This window comes from Podarcis melisellensis, assembly GCF_964234715.1.
Source record: "Podarcis melisellensis genome assembly, chromosome: 17".
NCBI lineage: Eukaryota > Metazoa > Chordata > Lepidosauria > Squamata > Lacertidae > Podarcis > Podarcis melisellensis.
Window position 1 is genome coordinate 20,990,915 of NC_138534.1, and position 19,020 is coordinate 21,009,934.

The window sequence follows — 19,020 nt, forward strand, 5'->3', positions numbered from 1 at the left end:
TCTTTTTATGTATTTGATTTGTTTCTTCATAATTCTGTCTCATATTTCTTCCCAGTGGTAGAACAAGGTGGTTATCAATTCAAAACGTAACAGTGTTTAAATGTCTTGCACATGTTTTTTTAGGTGTGCAATAATTACTCCAAGTGCATACCCTGGTGAAGCATTAATAGACACTGGGATATCTTTGTCACCTGAGAATCTTGTTTCTTTTCCCTTCATCCCCTCACTTCCTATGATACTACTCCTTCTCCCGTTTTGCCGCTGACTATTCCCATCTCCCTTACCATTGCCAGAAAGAAATGCACAGATAGGTAAGTAGATCTTTCTATAGGAATCTTGGCAAATCTTCCTTTCCTAACCAAATGAAACATGCATACATTTAATCACTTTAAATATTAAAGCAGAATACTTTCCCATAGGAAGTGAATTTCCTTATGAGACTGTTTTAAAAAGCATCAAAAATCTAGAATTTTCCAAATTCCACACAAATGAGGAAAGGTACAGTCTTAAACATACTTGGTAGTGCCATTTGTGTTGTGGTTTTATGTTGTAACCCCTCTGAGACCTGGGGGTATAGGGTGGTATATGAAAGAAAGAAAGAAAGAAAGAAAGAAAGAAAGAAAGAAAGAAAGAGAAAGAAAGAAAGAATGAAAGAGAAAGAAAAGAAAGAAAGAAAGAAAACCAGTAAGCCTGTTTAGGACTGCAGCCTTTTTTGCTTGGAAATGTTCCAATGAGGTTACTTTTCAATATCTGAGTTTAGGAATATAACTATCAGGGACAACATACAGTGAAGCTGGTTTATTAACGTGTCAACAATAATCCAGATGATAAGTGATTCCTGCCTCTAGGGAACTGGAGCATTACCTCATATTCTTGGGAAAACTTGAGGTTGTCATTAGCCTTCAGCCTTTCGATGTGATCCGCAAGTTCTGAAATAGGTATTGGTGGATGGCTAGCCATACCTGTTCAGGAAAAAAGAAATGATAAAGGCATGTAAAAAACACACACAATAAAACAGAGGGTTTGCAACCCAGACTTAGAAAATACAGCAGTTCAGAATGGCTATCAATGTGTAATAAGTAAGGATGTTGTAAGGTGACAGAAGCAGGCAGGTAGTTTAGTCACTCAAAGCAAGACATGCTCTGGAGAGATGAGCTTTGAAGCCAAATTACTAAAAATTTAAAACAAAAACCACCAAGCATATTCCCAAAGCTAACATTCCTAGTGTTAAAAGAAAAGAAAAAAAGTTATTATGCCAAGACTTAATGAGGTTAGCTAGGTGGGGGGAAATGAGACAGTTAGACCTGAAGCTGACTTCTGCTTTGAGTAATGACTCTTAATGTCATATCAAACCCCTTTCCCTGCGCTGAATGAAATGGAAACTGTGTTGGACTTAGGTGAACAAAAGGTGGACTGGGGGGAGGGAAAAGCCATTCAAAGAAGCCTAAACGGAAAGAATAGTACTGACAGAAAATAAAGTGATTTATGAGGGAAACTAACTTGAAGAATGTGGGTTACCAGGGTAACCAGAGACACATGATCCTGCAAAAAATATTTGCAAAAGTAAAAAAAAAAGGAAAGAAAGGGATGGAGTGGGAATTTATTTATACCAAAATAAATAAATGGATAGTTTGATGCTTAGAAAATGATGGTTTTAATCTCAATAGAAAATGATGGTTTTAATCGCATGACTAAATAAGACAGGGGAAAATCTAATGATTTATTTATTTTTGAAAAATATTTTATAAAGTTTAGGACATTCACATGCAATTATGGATTGCCAGAGTACCATGCACTGCTGCTTACAGACAACAGTCAATAAAGACAAGATTAGACATCAGACATTTTGAGCTTCAAAAATGTTTTCACTAGTAGCAGATTGTAGAGGCAGGGGTTGTGGGGAATCAGTTCAGCCGAACGCAAACATCTGGCTTACCCTAGTACATCTGAGAAAAGATCTCAACCCCAAGTCCCTTTATCAACCCCCAGAAATTACCTACAATCTACTTCAGGTGTAAACATCTTTGTCTACCAATGGAAAAATAGTGAATGCAGACAAGGTTTAGGGAAGGGATGGGAAAGAGACAGAGGGAAGGATAGGACCAGTGGAAGGGAAAGACAGAGGGAGGGAAAGATAGAGGAGAGAGGAAATGTGGGGTCAACTAGGATGATCCGCCAGCTGAAAATTTTAGCAAGTCCACACTCTCAGTGGCTATTTCTTTTCGGTTCATTAATATGGATGGTTTTCCACCCACCCACAATGTGTTTAGTTATTATTTATGTTAATTTTAATCATGCCAAGAATAATGATAATAAAAAGCTTGTTGCAGGGAGACACATAGTCGGCTAGAAATTGTTACACTAGCAAACCCCATGATGTGTTGAAATTATAGAACAAAACCATGGTAACTGAAGCGAGGAGCTCAAACTGGAAGCCATGTTTTCAGGGTTTTCCGGCACTCGTTTGAAGGGTGTGCTTTAAGAAAGCTAGCTTGCAATCACTGCAGCACAGCTTTACATGACATGAGCAGAAAATAACAGTACACATCATTCATAAAATGATTTTTTTGCTACATTTTTTACTTAGCTTAATAAAGTCCATGGGAAGGACCAGCAGCGTAACATTCAAATCTTGTTTTGTGGCATAGAGAATAGTACTGAATAATTGTATAGCCCAAGCAATTGCATACACAGTAGTTCTTTGCAATGTGTGGTCTGCATGCTTATACTTTTAAGGTCAAGTAAATCAGAAGAAGACCCCATAAATTGAGGAAACTACTTTTTGGAAGATAAAACTCTAATATTTTTCTTTATATGAATGTGATTTGCTATCTCCCATTTTCATCATGTGCAACAATTAAGCTGGTTTTCTTTTAAAGTAGCCGTCAAATTTATTTGATCCAGATCGAGCACCCAGATGAAAAGGGAGAGGGGAAAAAATAATAATGGGGAAAGGCACAAGAAAATGCTAGGCTTGTTCAGAAATGGAAGTTGAATGATGGAACATCTAAAACAGTGATTGAACAGAGAAAATAATAGAGACAAAGATGTTTAGACCTTTTCGAGCGAATCGTGGGAGAGAGTTATTATCATATAAGGACTGAGTGGTAGTTTGGCTAGAGAGAGAGGACACAGAGCCAATCAGGGAAGCGTAGGGGACTGAATTACTGCTCAAAGCTGTAAAAAGTAAAGCCAGTTGGAAACGGGAAAGAAATTAGTAGCAGTAGAAGACCATCATATTCAATCAGTTTACACAAAGACAAACGGATCATTTCACATGCACAATCTATCTGTGGACATTTAGTACTGGCAGGAATAAGTAGAAATACAAGGCAACTCTAACATATGAACATATAGCTCTGAATCTGAGGGTCAGCCTACAGGAGAAATAGCTTTCCATATGGCATGGAAGTGTTATTTAAATCAGATTTTTAACATCAAGACCTCTCAACTTATCAAGCCCTTTTTTCAGGTGGATTTAGCTGTTTATATTGATGCATCTATGCTGAAAGAAGAACTCACCCCAACAGATACCACTATGATCTGCCATTTATATTTATCAGCATCTTCTGCAGTTAAACATTTGAGGCTCATCAAAAGGTGGCATAAAATCTTTCTCTCTCTCTTTTTTTTTAAACAGAAGGGATATAAAACCCAACAACTTCCAGAATTAACCATCTGGTTATTACTAGAGTGTAGCTTTCTTAATTTTATGGCTAATGCAAACTAACTGCATTTCAATAATGTTTCATAGTAATCTCGTAAAAGGAAATAATTATCACCGTACAAGTTTTTTTTTTAAAGTTTTTTTTTACTGCTGTCAGGTGATATTCTCCCACATTGCTACTCACAGATGATATTTGTTCAGTTTATAGGAGGGGTTTCTGGGAGGGGCGGGGGGGGGGTCAACAAGTTATGGGTACACATAAATGCCAAAGACAGTCATTGGCATATAGATGGGTTTTCAACTGACAGTCATGGACTGTGGGTGGTATTCAACTATGTTTTACTCAGAGTACACTTTGAATTTAGGATTGAATTTAGTAAAATTTAGTTGAATTCCACTCTGTCCATACATCAAGAGACCATGTTAACTCAAAATACTGTGCAAAGTACAAAGAAGATTATTTAATGGACACATTTACATAATTATATATGTCATAGAAGTATCTTGTATTAACCTGTAAGTAGACAAAACAGATGGGAAGATTTGCCACATGCTAGTAAAGCAACACACTGACAGCTATTTGCTTCTGAGCAAAGTAGCACTGGTTTTGATCTTTGAACCCTAAACTGTTTGGAACCAAGTTACTTCAAATACTACCTATACCCATATGGACCAACCTCAGCATTAAGATCTGTTAGACAGGCCCTATGCTTATGATCTTCTGTAAGGGAAGTCAGGACTGAAGGCAGGAGAAACTGGGCCTTCTCAGTGGTGGGTCCTATCTAGGAAACTTACTCTCCTGAAACCTGATTAGATTCATTTTAAGAGGGCCCTGAAGCTGTTTTTTTAATGTTAGTCTGATTTTAAACAGGAGGGTAAGTCATTGTCTTTGTTCCTGTAGGTTGCTTCCATGGTTGTTAATTAGAATTTTAAATTTTAGGATGGGATGGCTGGCTGGAAAGGAAACCGTTCTGCTGCTCTTTCAAGTTTTACTATTTAAATTATAATTTTGACGTTGTGTTTCAAAATGTTGTAAATGCCACGTTGAAAATACATTTATATTTGGAAGGAGGCCTAGAGGTCAAATAAATAATAATTTAATTTTTTACAGTGATATTCAAACCCTACAAAGAAGTAAATCATGCCTTCTTTTTCCCCTTGACAGCATGCCAATTTTACAATGAATATAAAGGAACAATGCTACACACAGCAGCACAAAGACACAGCAGTGAAAGCTGGCAAAATTCAGCCCAGAGAGATGCCTGAAAGATCTACTGCACCTCAGTGCTGAGAGCTAAATATTCACATTTGCTCACCTCCCACTGATACTTAACTAAGAAAGCAAACACATCCTAAAGTCTGATTCACACTTTATACTACAGATGTGTTCGCTGAGTGTACACCAACATCCCCTGGTAAACACTTTAAAGTAAACACACACATGGGAAAGCTCTGATCTGCTACAGCTCCCTGCCATGGTCTTCTGTGATTTAGGAACACATGCCTTTACATTCACACTTTGAAAGGCAGACTAAGACAACCACTGATATGGAGTGCTATATTTGTTATAGTGTTATAGCTCAGTAAAACTGAACAGGAATCAGACTCTTGCGGAAAACTTATTTCTAACTGGGGATGTGTGTATTTTCCTTTAAGGCTTTTTTATTATTATTATTTTAAAAATAATCTAATTTCTGCTCAAGGGAGACGTTTCACTTTAACAGAGCAACTAGCGAAAGGTTTGCAGTTGAAATGGCATGAGGTTTTTTGTGCATTCAATGTTGCCAATGCACAGTTTCACATGTGCTCAGGAAGAAAATACAGTGGACCCTCGGTTTCCAAGCGTCTCGGAAGCCGAATGATTCAGACCAAAGCGCCGAAAACCCAGAAGTGAATGCTTCCGTTTTCGAACGCGCCCCAGAAGTCAAACGGCTTCCGAGGCACATTTCTCCATTTTCTCAATGGAATTTGGTGACTGCCCATTGCGCCTTGGTTGTCGAACATTTCAGAAGTAGAACGGTCTTCCTGAACGGATTACGTTCAACAACTGAGGTACCACTGTATTCCTTGCTTAGAATGCCTGACAAGCACAGTTCTTTTTTCTTTTCCTTTTCTGCCAGTACATGCTGGCACCTTATTTTCTAGGGGGGAAATAAATTAATAAATATAACTACGAATGGATGCATTTGCTGGATATTCGGGGAGTAGGAACTAAACCTGGGTGACAAGAACAGAGAGAGGGAAAGCTGAGCACATCACAGGGCGAGCTTCAGAAATGACTACATACTCTCCCTTCCCTTCCCCTTCCCGCTTGTTGTGGGGCTACACATTTCCCCACTGGGTGAGGGAGAAGCGGAGGGAGCCACTCTGGTAAGGCAGGCTCTGAGTGGGGTGTGGGAAGGCAGGCAGGGAGGGAGGGAGGGGAGACTGTTGTGTGGGTGCATGCAGGGTGTAGAGGGGTGCCAGTGGTTTGTGTTACAATATTCCGTTCCACCTTAAGAACAGATGTGTAGATTGTTGTATGTCACATGTCTGTTTACACTCCAGCACAGCTTGCTGGGAACTTCCGTTTGTGTATAGCTTTTGCTTCTGCTGCTTGCTCTTGGGCACGAAAGGGAGAAGACATGTTTTTTCCTTTGTCCTTATGCTTGTAAATATACTTTACACAGTGTCTATCTGCCCTTCTGTTGCAAAGAGTTTTATTCTCTGCTGGCTTGCGTGCTCAGCTTCTGAAGCTCGAGTCGCAGTTACATGCTGATCCAAGGACTGGAGTTTGCCTGGCAGTCGGCCGGTGGGCTGGAGCCAGCTGGGGGCTTGCAAATTGCCCCCGTTCCCTTGGAAGCATCCCAACAGTTTGTGCCTGTTTCTGCAGGGGAACCATGCCTGGTGCTTCAAGCTTGCCTTTGCCACCCACTCCTTCCTGGAGAGATCCCCTGGAGGGGAATCTCTGCTGGGCATCCTTGTGGGAGAACCTGCCTAGGGGGCCAGGGGCACATAATTCTCAGAGGAGGAGATTGTGTTCTGCCCTGCACACCTACGGGGACTGGAGGAGCAACAGCTGCTGCAGCGCGCAGCTGTGTGCCTTTTGGGAAACATTAGCATCAAGGGGAGAGAAACAGACTCTCTTTGCAAGAAAAGGTGTCTGTGTGTGTTGCAACCTCCAACCCCCTTTCTGATCAGTATTTGAGGAGGACGAGGAGGCGTTCAAATGAGGTGAGAGGAAAGCATCTGCACTTAGATGCCCCCCACTGCAAAAGCTTGTTTTTCTCCATCATGCCTAGCAGGCATTGTTTTATTATTATGGGCTGCATATGGCAATACAGTGGTACCTCGGGTTACATACGCTTCAGGTAACATACGCTTCTGGTTACAGACTCCACTAACCCAGAAATAGTGCTTCAGGTTAAGAACTTTGTTTCAGGGTGAGAACAGAAATCGTGCTCTGGCGGCGCGGCGTCAGCAGGAGGCCCCATTAGCTAAAGCGGTGCTTCAAGTTAAGAACAGTTTCAGGTTAAGAACGGACCTCCAGAACGAATTAAGTACTTAACCCGAGGTACCACTGTAATAATAATTTATTACTTATACCCAGTGCTTTTACTCTAGCAACTTCATGGTGAGTACTGCCACCATTTTTTTTTCTAGAAAAAAAGCACTGCATAAGCTTATTCAAGTCTCCATGTTCAGAACCTTTTTTATTTTATTTTTAAAAAACCACCCCCTAAACTCTTAAATACCATTTTCACACAAGAGCCACACTAGGGTAATTATAATGTATGCCAGTTTCAAACAAACATTCAGGAGGACCAAAGATGAAAGATTTTCCCCGTGATGCTTATTTTTAAAGCACAGCTCTGAAGACAGGGATCAGCTTACACTAAAATGTGGTATCAGCCCAGGGATTAGGAACCTATAAATATTGCATTATTTGCTGTCTGGTATGAATAGGCCCACATAGGCATAATGTGAACACAATGAAATACAGCAACGTATTTATGATCTATTTTGATCTACTATGGAAGACTAAGAGAAGCCAAGAAAAAGTGTCTCCTCTCCTTCAGACAAGCACAGCAGCAGCAGCAGCTATGATGTTCACACCAGGACCCTGCACGTTTGCGCTTTTGTGTTAAGCCAGAGCTTGAGCTGAGCATTTTGTGCAATCAGGGGCGCTGAGTTGCAGCGCATTCTGTTGGCTTTGTAAGGAGGAGAAGGGAAGAAGTGTAGTTATTGTGTTAGATTCACTGCTAGCTTGAAAACCATCATGTGGAATAAAGGTGAGAGAGGGTGAAAGAATTACTACAGTGTAAAGCTGTCGTCAGTCCAGCCCCGCCTCTGAAATCTCCTTGGGAACTTGCAACACTTTCTAGAGATGATTGTGTTGCAATCTTGACTCCTTTCTCTCTTCATTTGACATGTTTTCACTGCTCTTTCATATTCTCAATGGGTGTGGAAAGTGTTAAAGAAAAATAAAGCTAGTAAGCTATAGATCAGAAAAAAGAGGGGAAGGGAGAGAAAGATTATTCTTATTCTTTTAATATATATTTGAGGCAGAAGTGGGAAATTATACCTTTGCACTTAACAAGGCACTGCAATGAAATCTGAATTATTTAACCTATAGTGATCGTGTGTGTGTGGCATGTGAATGCTCCTTCTTGTATAATTGTGTGCCCTTCTGCTACCATAGACACAATGGATCAGGCCCTTAAATCTTCTCTGTCTTTTTGTCTTTTTCCATTGAAATTATTTGGTGGTGCCAAACAAAAGAAACACAGAGATATACAGAGGCAAACCATACAGGCAGGACAACAGGTCTTCTGAAAATGCTGCTGAACTACTTAAACAAAGATGCCGCAAAAGGTAAAATTATTCCCATGACTTTCTTCTTAACTATTACTCTTATGGCAAATTCACACATGACTGTAAATCTCTGGACCTCTCTTCCTTCAGTGACTCCCCACTGAATATGGAAACTGCTTCCATTCAGAAGTACAGTGTTTGATTTGATGTAATGTGACATGAAAGCCCTGCCTGTGAGATTTGATCTCTTATGGTCGTTACACACAGCCAAGTTATCGTTCAACGTTGCAACCATGGAGTGAGGAACATGCATGAGTGAACTGACCCTTAGAAAAAGAACTAAGTAAAAGCAGAGTTCTTGTAAAAGCATGATAGGTTTAAATCTTAACATTGATGAGCAAGTTCAGAGGCATTACTTACAATATGTGGTCAGGAAGCTACAGTAGTACCTTGGTTTATGAACTTAATCCATTCTGGAAGTCCGTTCTTAAACCAAAGCATTCTTAAACCAAGGCATGCTTTCCCATAGACTCAATTTACAAATGGAACACATGCAACAGGAACCAGAACATGTTCTCCTTCCAAGGCAAAGTTCACAAACCAAAACATCTACTTCCGGGTTTGCAGAGTTCTTAATCCAAGTTGTTCATAAACTAAGCTGTTCTTAAACCAAGGTACCACTGTATTTCTATGTAGAGGCCAATGAAGGCAAACATAGTCAACTCCTTAATCAAACACACTTTGTTGACCCATCTCCTCTTCCCATGTTTGTAATATTTTTGGCTGGTCCTGTATATTACACGTTTCATTGACACTACATACACCATGGCTAAAACTAATCAGGTTTACATCTCAAGAGGATTTTAAGCTAGGGGCTACTCCTGGATTGATTTTTGTCACCTGAAGCTCAAGTGGTCTCAGTGGCATAGAGTGCCTTCCATTGGCTTCAGCTGGCGGCACAGCTGCACCCATATCTGGACAGCAAAAAGCCTAACCTCTGTTGCCTGGTAAGCTCTACCTCCCCCAAATCATAGAATCATAGAGTTGGAAGAGACCACAAGGGCCATCGAGTCCAACCCCCTGCCAAGCAGGAAACACCATCAGAACATATGGTTGTCAAGCCTCTGCTTAAAGACCTCCAAAGAAGGAGACTCCACCACACTCCTTGGCAGCAAATTCCACTGTCGAACAGCTCTTACTGTCAGGAAGTTCTTCCTAATGTTTAGGTGGAATCTTCTTTCTTGTAGTTTGGATCCATTGCTCCGTGTCCGCTTCTCTGGAGCAGCAGAAAACAACCTTTCTCCCTCCTCTATGTGACATCCTTTTATATATTTGAACATGGCTATCATATCACCCCTTAACCTCCTCTTCTCCAGGCTAAACATGCCCAGCTCCCTTAGCCGTTCCTCATAAGGCATTGTTTCCAGGCCTTTGACCATTTTGGTTGCCCTCCTCTGGACACGTTCCAGTTTGTCAGTGTCCTTCTTGAACTGTGGTGCCCAGAACTGGACACAGTACTCCAGGTGAGGTCTGACCAGAGCAGAATACAGTGGCACTATTACTTCCCTTGATCTAGATGCTATATTCCTATTGATGCAGCCCAGAATTGCATTGGCTTTTTTAGCTGCCGCGTCACACTGTTGGCTCATGTCAAGTTTGTGGTCAACCAAGACTCCTAGATCCTTTTCACATGTACTGCTCTCAAGCCAGGTGTCACCCATCTTGCATTTGTGCCTCTCATTTTTTTTTTGCCCAAGTGCAATACTTTACATTTCTCCCTGTAAAAATTCATCTTGTTTGTTTTGGCCCAGTTCTCTAATCTGTCAAGGTTGTTTTGAAGTGTGATCCTGTCCTCTGGGGTGTTGAAGGGTAGTTCGTTAAAGGACTCCAGGGGGCGTCGCCTCGTCCGAAACCTATGGAGGCTAGGTCCTAAAGTGCGCTCCTGAGCGGTAACCCCTCGGGGAGTGCCTAAGGATGTGCATCTCAGGGGCTCCCCCTGTTGGTGCTTAACCCTTTCCGGTTTTATACCGGTTAGTCTGATAGGGCCAATGCCTAAAGCCAATACTGCTCTTACCTGTAATCAATAAAGTGGTGGCCATTTTTCGCTCATTAACCTAAATTCTGGTGTCCAGTTTCTTTATTTATTCCATCTGTGGGAGGGGGCGGGAATCACCACGCACCAATCCTGGTCCAACTACACTGACTCCAATTTAGTTTCTGGGACCAATTCAAAGTGCTTGTTTTGACTTATAAAGCGATGGTTTGGGGTTCTTTTTTTCTCTTTTTTTGCTATTATGTTATGTATTGTGTGTTTTTATTTTTATGTTGGAAAAAGCCCTGTAATAGGTGGTATATAAATTTAATCAATCAATCAATCAATCCAAGAATTGCCAATGTGGTGCCCATGGGCACAATGGTGCCTACGCCTTCTCCTGTCTGACATCCCCCCACACCCCACTCCACTCAATCCCCCCATGACCATGAGGTGGTAAGGATAGTGATGGTTTATGCCACTGAAAAGTACATAGAGCTGAAGGAGGAATTAGGAAGAGTGACTCTCTTTCACACGTCTTCTTTTGGTTTGATGTGCTTTTCTACTAGAACCAACTTATGTCCAGATCCCGAAAGAAGTGAAATAAGTGCATACACACTTCTTCTTATTTTTTTTTCTCTCTCTGGTTGATACAGTGGGAGGGGAACAGAAATTGCCAGAGGGTGGCACCCACGGCGTTCACTCACTTCAAGTTAAGGTGGTTAGGTTGGTCTCAACTAGGGCCAGGGCCTTTTCAGTACTGGCCCCGACTTGGTGGAACGCTCTGTCACAAGAGGCTAGGGCCCTGAGGGCAGTGGCGTAGCGTGGGGGTGCAGGGGGGCCGGCCGCACGCGGCGCAACATCTGGGGGTTAGGGGGTGCAAATCCACAGGTTAGGGGGCACAAATTTACGGGTTAGGGGGTGCAAATTACTTGCCTTGCCCCGGGTGCTGACAATCCACACTACGACACTGCCTGCGGGACTTGACATCTTTCCACAGGGCCTGCAAGACAGAGCTGTTCCGCCTGGCCTTTGGTTTGGACTCAGTCTGACCCTCATGTTTCCCTCCCCTTATGGTTTTGACTTTTAAAATGAGGCTGCATTTTAAATTGCATTTTAACCTGTATTTTAAATTGGTGTTTTTCCCCCCCTATTATGTTTTTACTGTAATTTTACTGGTGTTAGCCGCCCTGAGCCCGGCTCTGCCCGGGGAGGGCGGGGTATAAATAAAAATTATTATTATTATTATTATTATTATTATTATTATTAAGTGTTCCCACACGTCTAACCATGTTGGTGTCCTCTGAATTAATTAAGCCTTCTCCCTCTCATTTTTATCCTACAACAATTGTCAGATCACAAATACTGAAGAGTTTTTGTAACTCGAAAAGAGAGAGAGGAAGTTTTGCATCTTACCTGGAGTCTGAAAATTAAGGCGCCGTAGCTCTACTGGATCTGTGGGGTGATGGGAAGGAATCTCCTTGTTGTTGGGTATGCTGCTCTTTCTAGAGTCCGTCTCTGCCCTTTTCCTACATGGACAAAGTGAGCACCGTCATTAAGAAGTTAAATTCACCATTTACAAAGAGATATATTTCCTCCTTTTCCCTCCGTCTCCATATTTTAAAAGGCAGTGGGACTACTACATTCTGTGGGATTCATTTTAAAAATGCAACATTTTAAAGAGAGTAAGCTACGGTACATACAGAAACTGGGGGTGGAGTTCAATGGACCGCTAAGCGGTTCGCTCCATCAGTACAAACATTTTCTGCTAGCCTGATGGAATGATCTGACCTCTTCTTCCCCTGCATGCAACTATATAGGGGTTTTCTTGGCACCCACAGAGACAATTAGGGGGTGCATAAAAGGAGGAGATGCAAGGAAGCCCTATTGCCCTAGCTTCAGCTCCTTCTGAGGGCTTCTGAAGGCAGGATCAGTCAGCTGAATCTGGCCCATATTGTTTGGAATTAATATGATTTATGAAGCAGGAAATATTCATGCGTGTAGTACCTAAAGTCATCATTACAAACAAGTAAAACTGGGGTTTTCCTAGGATTATTTATAGAAAAGAAAGAGCTCCTTCTTCAGTAGCACCTCCCAACTAAACGTAGAACTAAAGGAGGTTGATAGTCAATAACCGGCCAGTTCCTCTGCAGCTGTGCTTCCTGAATAGCACCATTTTGGAAGGAAGCCAAGTATTCTTGCAAAATTGAGTCTATGATAGAGAAGACCAACATGAAATATTGAAGAGAGTTGACACTAGTATCCCCCCCCAAAAAGGGAAACATTCGATTTTGAAAGCTGTTTTAAGGCATCTTCACTTCTTATGTACCTGGTCATGTTTATTTAGATTGGCAAACATTATGTATAATAAACCAACCAGCTTAGGAAAATAGAAAGCTACATCATATTGCATAAGGCAATTTAGGAAGGGTTGTGGCTCAGTGGTAGAACATCTATTTGGATATAAAAGGTCTTCAGTTCAATTCCAGGCATCTCCAGGTAGACCTGGGAGAGAACTCTGCCTGAATCCCTGGTGAACTGCTACTAATCACAGTCCTGAGATAGGTGGACCAATGAGGCAGCTTCCTATGTTCCTATGCATATCTAGCTTTGTATTTTACCTACAATGACTGGGACCAATTCTCCAGGGTTTCAGGCATGAGAAAGCCCTATCAGGAGATGATTGGGTAATGCACCTGGGATCTCTTGCATGCAAAACCAGCACTGTCCTACAGATACATTTTGTGTAGATTGGTTTTCTAGGTTTCCCAGTCAGAGAGCAATTGTTCTTCAGTTCTCACCTGTCAGGTTTACTGCTCCATTATTATGCAGCGGAAAAGGAGGGGAAAAGGTTAAATGTTAGTCGGCCAATGGCAAAGGAATTACCGCGACAATAGAAAACAGTGTTTGCAATTAGGATGCAGAATGTAACAGCCCATGAAAACATGAAAAATTTTCTAATCATAGAAAAATATGGGGGCACAGGGTACATTCAAAGGAAGTACTTCATGGCTGAAGAAACTTAAGCAACATTTGGATAAGTTTTGCTTGAGACAGAGGTTGTATCAAAGGCATTATTTTCTTAAGGCATCTCTGGGAAAAAACCAAGGCCACAATATACAGCATATCAGGAGGTAGGAGATACTGAAAGTCTATTCTATTTATTTATATCTTGCCTTTTTCCCTGACAAGGACTCAAGACGGCTTACAAATAAAATAGAAACAGCTAAAAACATAGGGGGGAAAACAATGATCTATTGAAACATACAGGTCATTAAAATATCTTACTTGGACATATTGGGGAAGGACAACTGAATCTCTGGATATATATATAGAGACATCCAACAAATGCATTATTTCAAAAATTTTACAAAATCTGAGCTGCATTTATAAAAATACAGCCTTTTACACTTTTTATTTTTTTAAATTCTGCTCTCACATATCTTGGTAGCAAAGATGTCAAAACAACCAATAATAACCTCTGAGTAGCATACCTGTCAACTGCCCCCCCCAAAATTAGGACATCCCATTTTTCTCTGCAACAGAGGGCAGCCATTTTGGGCAGGTTGCTCTCATGCAATTTTAGGTCAAGATCTCAATTCCTCCCTCCCCAAAAAAAGCATTCCCCCCCCCCAGGTCTGGGATCTTGTATGACACCATAAAATACACGTTCAAGGGCTCTGTGCCTCTCAAAAGCACTTTTCCTGAGTCCACAATTTTGAGTGGATCACGTCACTCTCAGGAGATTTTGGACCTGGAAGATGTTGTCCCATATTTGGGCCACGTCGTGTTGGAGGGTATGTAGGATCAGTGTGGAAACCCTGGCCTGTGAGCTGAATTAGGTCCTGAAGAGGGCTCAATTCAGCTTCCATTGCCACTTTCCCAAGTCACGCCCAATTGCCCCACACCTGATGCAATATGTGACATCAAGTATGGAGCAGGTGAAGATGCAGCTCTCTGCTGAAAGCAAGGTTTGCAGGCACCAATGATCAGCGGTGCCTGCAAACCCTCCTCATTCTCCCTGTGTTCTCGGTAGTGGCGCCCTCCCTGTGGAATGCCCTCCCACCAGATGTCAAAGGGAACAACAACTACCAGACTTTTAGAAGACATCTGAAGGCAGCCCTGTTTAGGGAAGCTTTTAATGTTTGATGTATTACAGTATTTTAATATATATTTTTTGAAGCTGCCCAGAGTGGCTGGGGAAGCCCAGTCAGATGGGCGGGGTATAAATAATAAATTATTATTATTATGTGTGGTATGAAACCCAACCACACAGGCAAATAGACAGGGCTTTGCAGGCACCACAGATTAGCTTTGCAGAGCCCTGTGCTTTTGTCACGGCAGTCTGATTTCAAACTACGTGGGCACAGCAAAATGCTTCACTTGGTGTCATGGAGACATCAGCTGATTGACAGGCAGATAGTTCCATCCTCCTTACACAATTGCCCACAGGAGTGGGGAGAGTTAAGCATCTGGCTTTCTGGCTGGAAACAGTTCCCCACCCATGCTTTAAGAGAGATGAATTGATTAGAATAAATATTGTGATTATGATGATATTATGAACTGTGAGTACTAGGAGAGCAAATGTATGCCGCAGGAGGTAGTTCAGTTGTGCCGATCAGGGCTGGACTTTGGTGCAGGTGCTCACTCACAGCAGGTTTGGCTTACCACATTTTGAAGTTAAGCGCTAATGCCATCCGAAAAGATCTGTGAGCCCAGAGTCTATAATTACCTAACTGCACCAGTGAGATTAGGGACACGGGTGGCACTGTGGTCTAAACCACTGAGCCTAGGGCTTGCCGATCAGAAGGTCGGCGGTTCGAATCCCCACGACGGGGTGAGCTCCCATGGCTCAGTCCCAACTCCTGCCAACCTAGCAGATCGAAAGCACATCAAAGTGCAAGTAGATAAATAGGTACTGCTCTGGCAGGAAGGTAAACAGCATTTCTGTGTGCTGATCTGGTTTCGGCAGAAGCGGCTTGGTCATGCTGGCCACGTGACCCGGAAAAACTGTCTGTGGACAAATGTCGGCTACCTTGGCCAGTAAAGCGAGATGAGCGCCACAACGCCAGAGTCATTCGTGACTGGACTTAACTGTCAGGGGTCCTTTACCAGTGAGATAGCTTAAAATTTCCACGATCTAAAAATCCACATCTAAGTCCTTTTGCCTCTTTTTGCATCTTGTATGTTAATATCAGATGCTAAATATTTTTTATAAACATTTTTGATGGCCACAATCAAAAAGCTACACTGGCATCCACCAAGTCTTTGTTTTTAAAATCAACTTGCCTCTTAAACAATAAGAAACACAAAACACTAATTTCCCCACCTGCTGAGAATATCTAGGTGGTATACATACTAATCTGTTTGTACTACAATAAATGCAGAGCCGTAACTACCGTATCTTTTGATCTATAAGACTCACTTTTCCCCTCCTAAAAAGTAAGGGGAAATGTGTGTGCGTCTTATGGAGCAAATGCTATCCCAGAAGCCAGAACAGCAAGAGGGATCGCTGCTTTCGCTGCGTGGCGATCCCTCTTGTTTTTATGGCTTCTGAGATTCAGAATATTTTTTTCTTGTTTTCCTCCTCCCAAAACTAGGTGAGTCTTATGGTCTGGTGCGTCTTATAGAGCGAAAAATACGATAGTTGCTCGGGCCCCCGAATCATTCATGCTTGGGCTCAACATGCCGATATCAAGCTATACTGATTTTAGATCCTTCCATTGCAAGGGTGAATGTGGTTTACTTGATATGCATTTGAAACCTCTCCCCTTGATTAAATTATCTCAATCTTTTCCTCCCTGCACATGCCACAGTTGAAGGAAGATGGAAGTGATCATTGCGATCTTGGTATATGTCTGATTTTATAGCTCACCCGGGTCATGTACTTGCAGAAAGGAATTCACACAATACCACATGTAACTGTCATACGCACGATGTACGCAAAACCAAGAAAAACCTATTAAAGGAAATTAACTGTACACTACTGTATATGAGTTCCTTCTCCAAATGTTACTCTAATTATGATAGAAGACAGCTAATGGAGAGAAAAATGTTATTGGGCAGCATTATATAAATATACTAAGTAGATAAATAAAAGGAATTAAACAAAGCTCTGAAATATGCACATCAGTTGTCAAAATTAATGTCCGACTTGGTTGGAAATAATTGATTGCTCAGGCCCAATCCAGCTACATTTTAAAAATAGATTTCATAACACTAACTGGCATTTCTTCCCTCTAGAACTCTGAGAATTTCCATCTAGTGGTTTATCCTGGTATGTGACTGTAATAAAGTTCATTCATTCATTCATTCATTCATTCATCTAGTGGTTGTGGCTCTGTTTACCTCTCTCTGCTCTACTTATATATTTGGGTAAATAAAGCAAATATTACAAAGCCAGCCTAAACCTTCAGTGCTTTCCCTAGTTCAAAGGAAGATAAACCCTTCAGTGTTGATACTAGAAGTTTCCACAGTTCAGACGTTCTTTGTGCTTAACAATATTATCTGAAATCTTGTGATAAACTTTTTCACCACTAGAAAGTAGTACTAGTACATATAGAACACATTTGCAAAATATGGATGTATTAAAATTATTTCTAGTTACACCATGTCAACCAGCTGTTGTCCCTCTCCCACTGCACCTTGGACGAACCACAAAGAATGGATTTGCAACTTGATTTCTAGACTCCAGCAAACTTCACAACAGCTTCTAATTTTGCCATGATTCTCAAAAGCTGAGGTGGGTCTCCCATTTCCAGAGAAGAGCTCCATCTCTTTCTGTTATCTTTCAGGGGGGGAGACAACTATCTGTGGTTGCCTAGCTAAGCAAAACATAAAGGTGACATGCTCCAGTCACATAAGGTTCCTGCTTTTTGTTAAAATGCACAATTACCTTCTTGAGGAGAATTGTTTGAGTGCATAGTCATATGTGCTGGTTTATGTGGTTTTGGATGTTTTGTTGCATTAATAACAATGTTGTCTCTTAAGCATTATCGTTCTTTTAATCCTGTTTTGTCTATAGCTCCTGGTGACTTCTCAAAAAAACACACATTGAGCTCCATAAACATCTGCTTGCCAGAAGTACTGGAGCTTGTTGCCTTCTCCTTGGTGAATTTTCTCTCTTTCTGCCAGCTTGGCTAAAGCCAGGGGATGTTGCCAGGTTCCCACCATTCAAGTTCATTTAGTGCTTTAAACTGAAGGTATTGTATGGTATTGTATGGTTATCACTTGACTCACCATGAAGTGACAAAGAGAGAGGTTGGTGGAAACAGGAAAATGCAATCACTTAGTAGTATGACTCAAACATGGCCTGCAGAACTGAATGCATGAACACTTTATCTGCATATTTGATGCCAATCTAGATGCAGATATTTTTGAAATGTAGGTACAGTACATGACGGCTGCAAATCTATACTGGATTACATGGGAGTAAGCTTCGCCAAACCCAGTGTAACTTACTTCCAAGCAGGCTTACAAAGGACTAGATTTGCATGGCTGAATTGTTCTTGTAGTACTTACAGCTATGCCACAAGTATCAGAGAAAGAAATTATTTATTTTGCAAATTTATCAGTATTATTAAAACATTTATATGCCCCCTTTCAACACCAGCTTTCGGGTGGCTTACAAAAATCCATAATAAAACAATGAATAAAAACACTCCATTTTTCAATATCATTGCATACTGGGCTGGGACTAGTTGCCTTAACTTTGGATGATTCTGGAATATGGGTGGAAAGATTTTGAAGCCCAGCTGGTAGGAGAAGAGAAATCTTATGGGTGGAGCCTAACAGGATAGGCTTGGGGGCTGGAGAGTTGCTGTAGTTGATAACAAGTTTACCTTTTGTGAAAAAGCTGATGGATACATCTTTGCCTGATCTGACTTCTGAAAGGAGGAGCTACTGCTACTCTTTTTCTGCATCAGTAACTGAGCATATTTTAAAAAAATTGTCCAGTAGCACCTTAGAGACCAACTAAGTTTGTTCTGCATATAAGCTTTCGTATAAGCACACAAAAGCTTATACCCAGAACAAACTTAGTTGGTCTCTAAGGTGCTACTGGACAATTTTTTAAATTTTTAAATTTATTTCAACTGTGTCAGACCAACACAGCTACCTGAATCTTGAGCATATTTAGCAAGCGGTCATCTTCCTAGCATCTTTGCTGAATTTATTTATTGTGGTTTATGGCTGGGCATCAGGATATTGGATTGTTGCTGTGAACTGACCAACTGTACCCTAACAAGAGCAATGCCCACAACTTGGAGGTCACTAGGAAAATAGGACACAGTGTTTGGAATTAAGTTCATCCCCAGAATGGCAAATAAAACTCATTCAAAACGTACATATTTAGCTGCGAACCTAGACTTTGGGGTAAAGTTTGCTTAGAAATGGACAGTATCCACTGGTTGTTTTATTAAACTACCAGTTATTTATAGTATGGTTCCATTCTTTGTATTTGAGAAAATACTTTAGTTCTTGCTACCTCTTGAATGTGTATGCATGGAAGCTTTTGCCCAAATAAGCT

At 41.3% G+C, this 19,020-nt stretch overlaps 1 protein-coding gene across 28 annotated transcripts in view; it reads right to left on the reverse strand.

The window, feature by feature from the left end:
* PTPRD (protein tyrosine phosphatase receptor type D) overlaps window positions 1-19,020 on the reverse strand; it is a 1,158,377-nt gene that overhangs the window by 89,138 nt on the left and 1,050,219 nt on the right. For 14 of the 28 annotated variants that reach the window (XM_081893652.1, XM_081893642.1, XM_081893658.1 and 11 more), the window contains 4 exons: window positions 13,295-13,309; window positions 11,910-12,022; window positions 3,058-3,177; window positions 865-962 (listed from right to left, as the gene is read on the reverse strand). In XM_081893652.1, the coding sequence (XP_081749778.1) occupies window positions 865-962; window positions 3,058-3,177; window positions 11,910-12,022; window positions 13,295-13,309 (346 nt within the window). The remainder of the gene's footprint in view (window positions 1-864; window positions 963-3,057; window positions 3,178-11,909; window positions 12,023-13,294; window positions 13,310-19,020) is intronic. The other 14 variants (XM_081893640.1, XM_081893639.1, XM_081893638.1 and 11 more) reach the window with 3 other exon arrangements.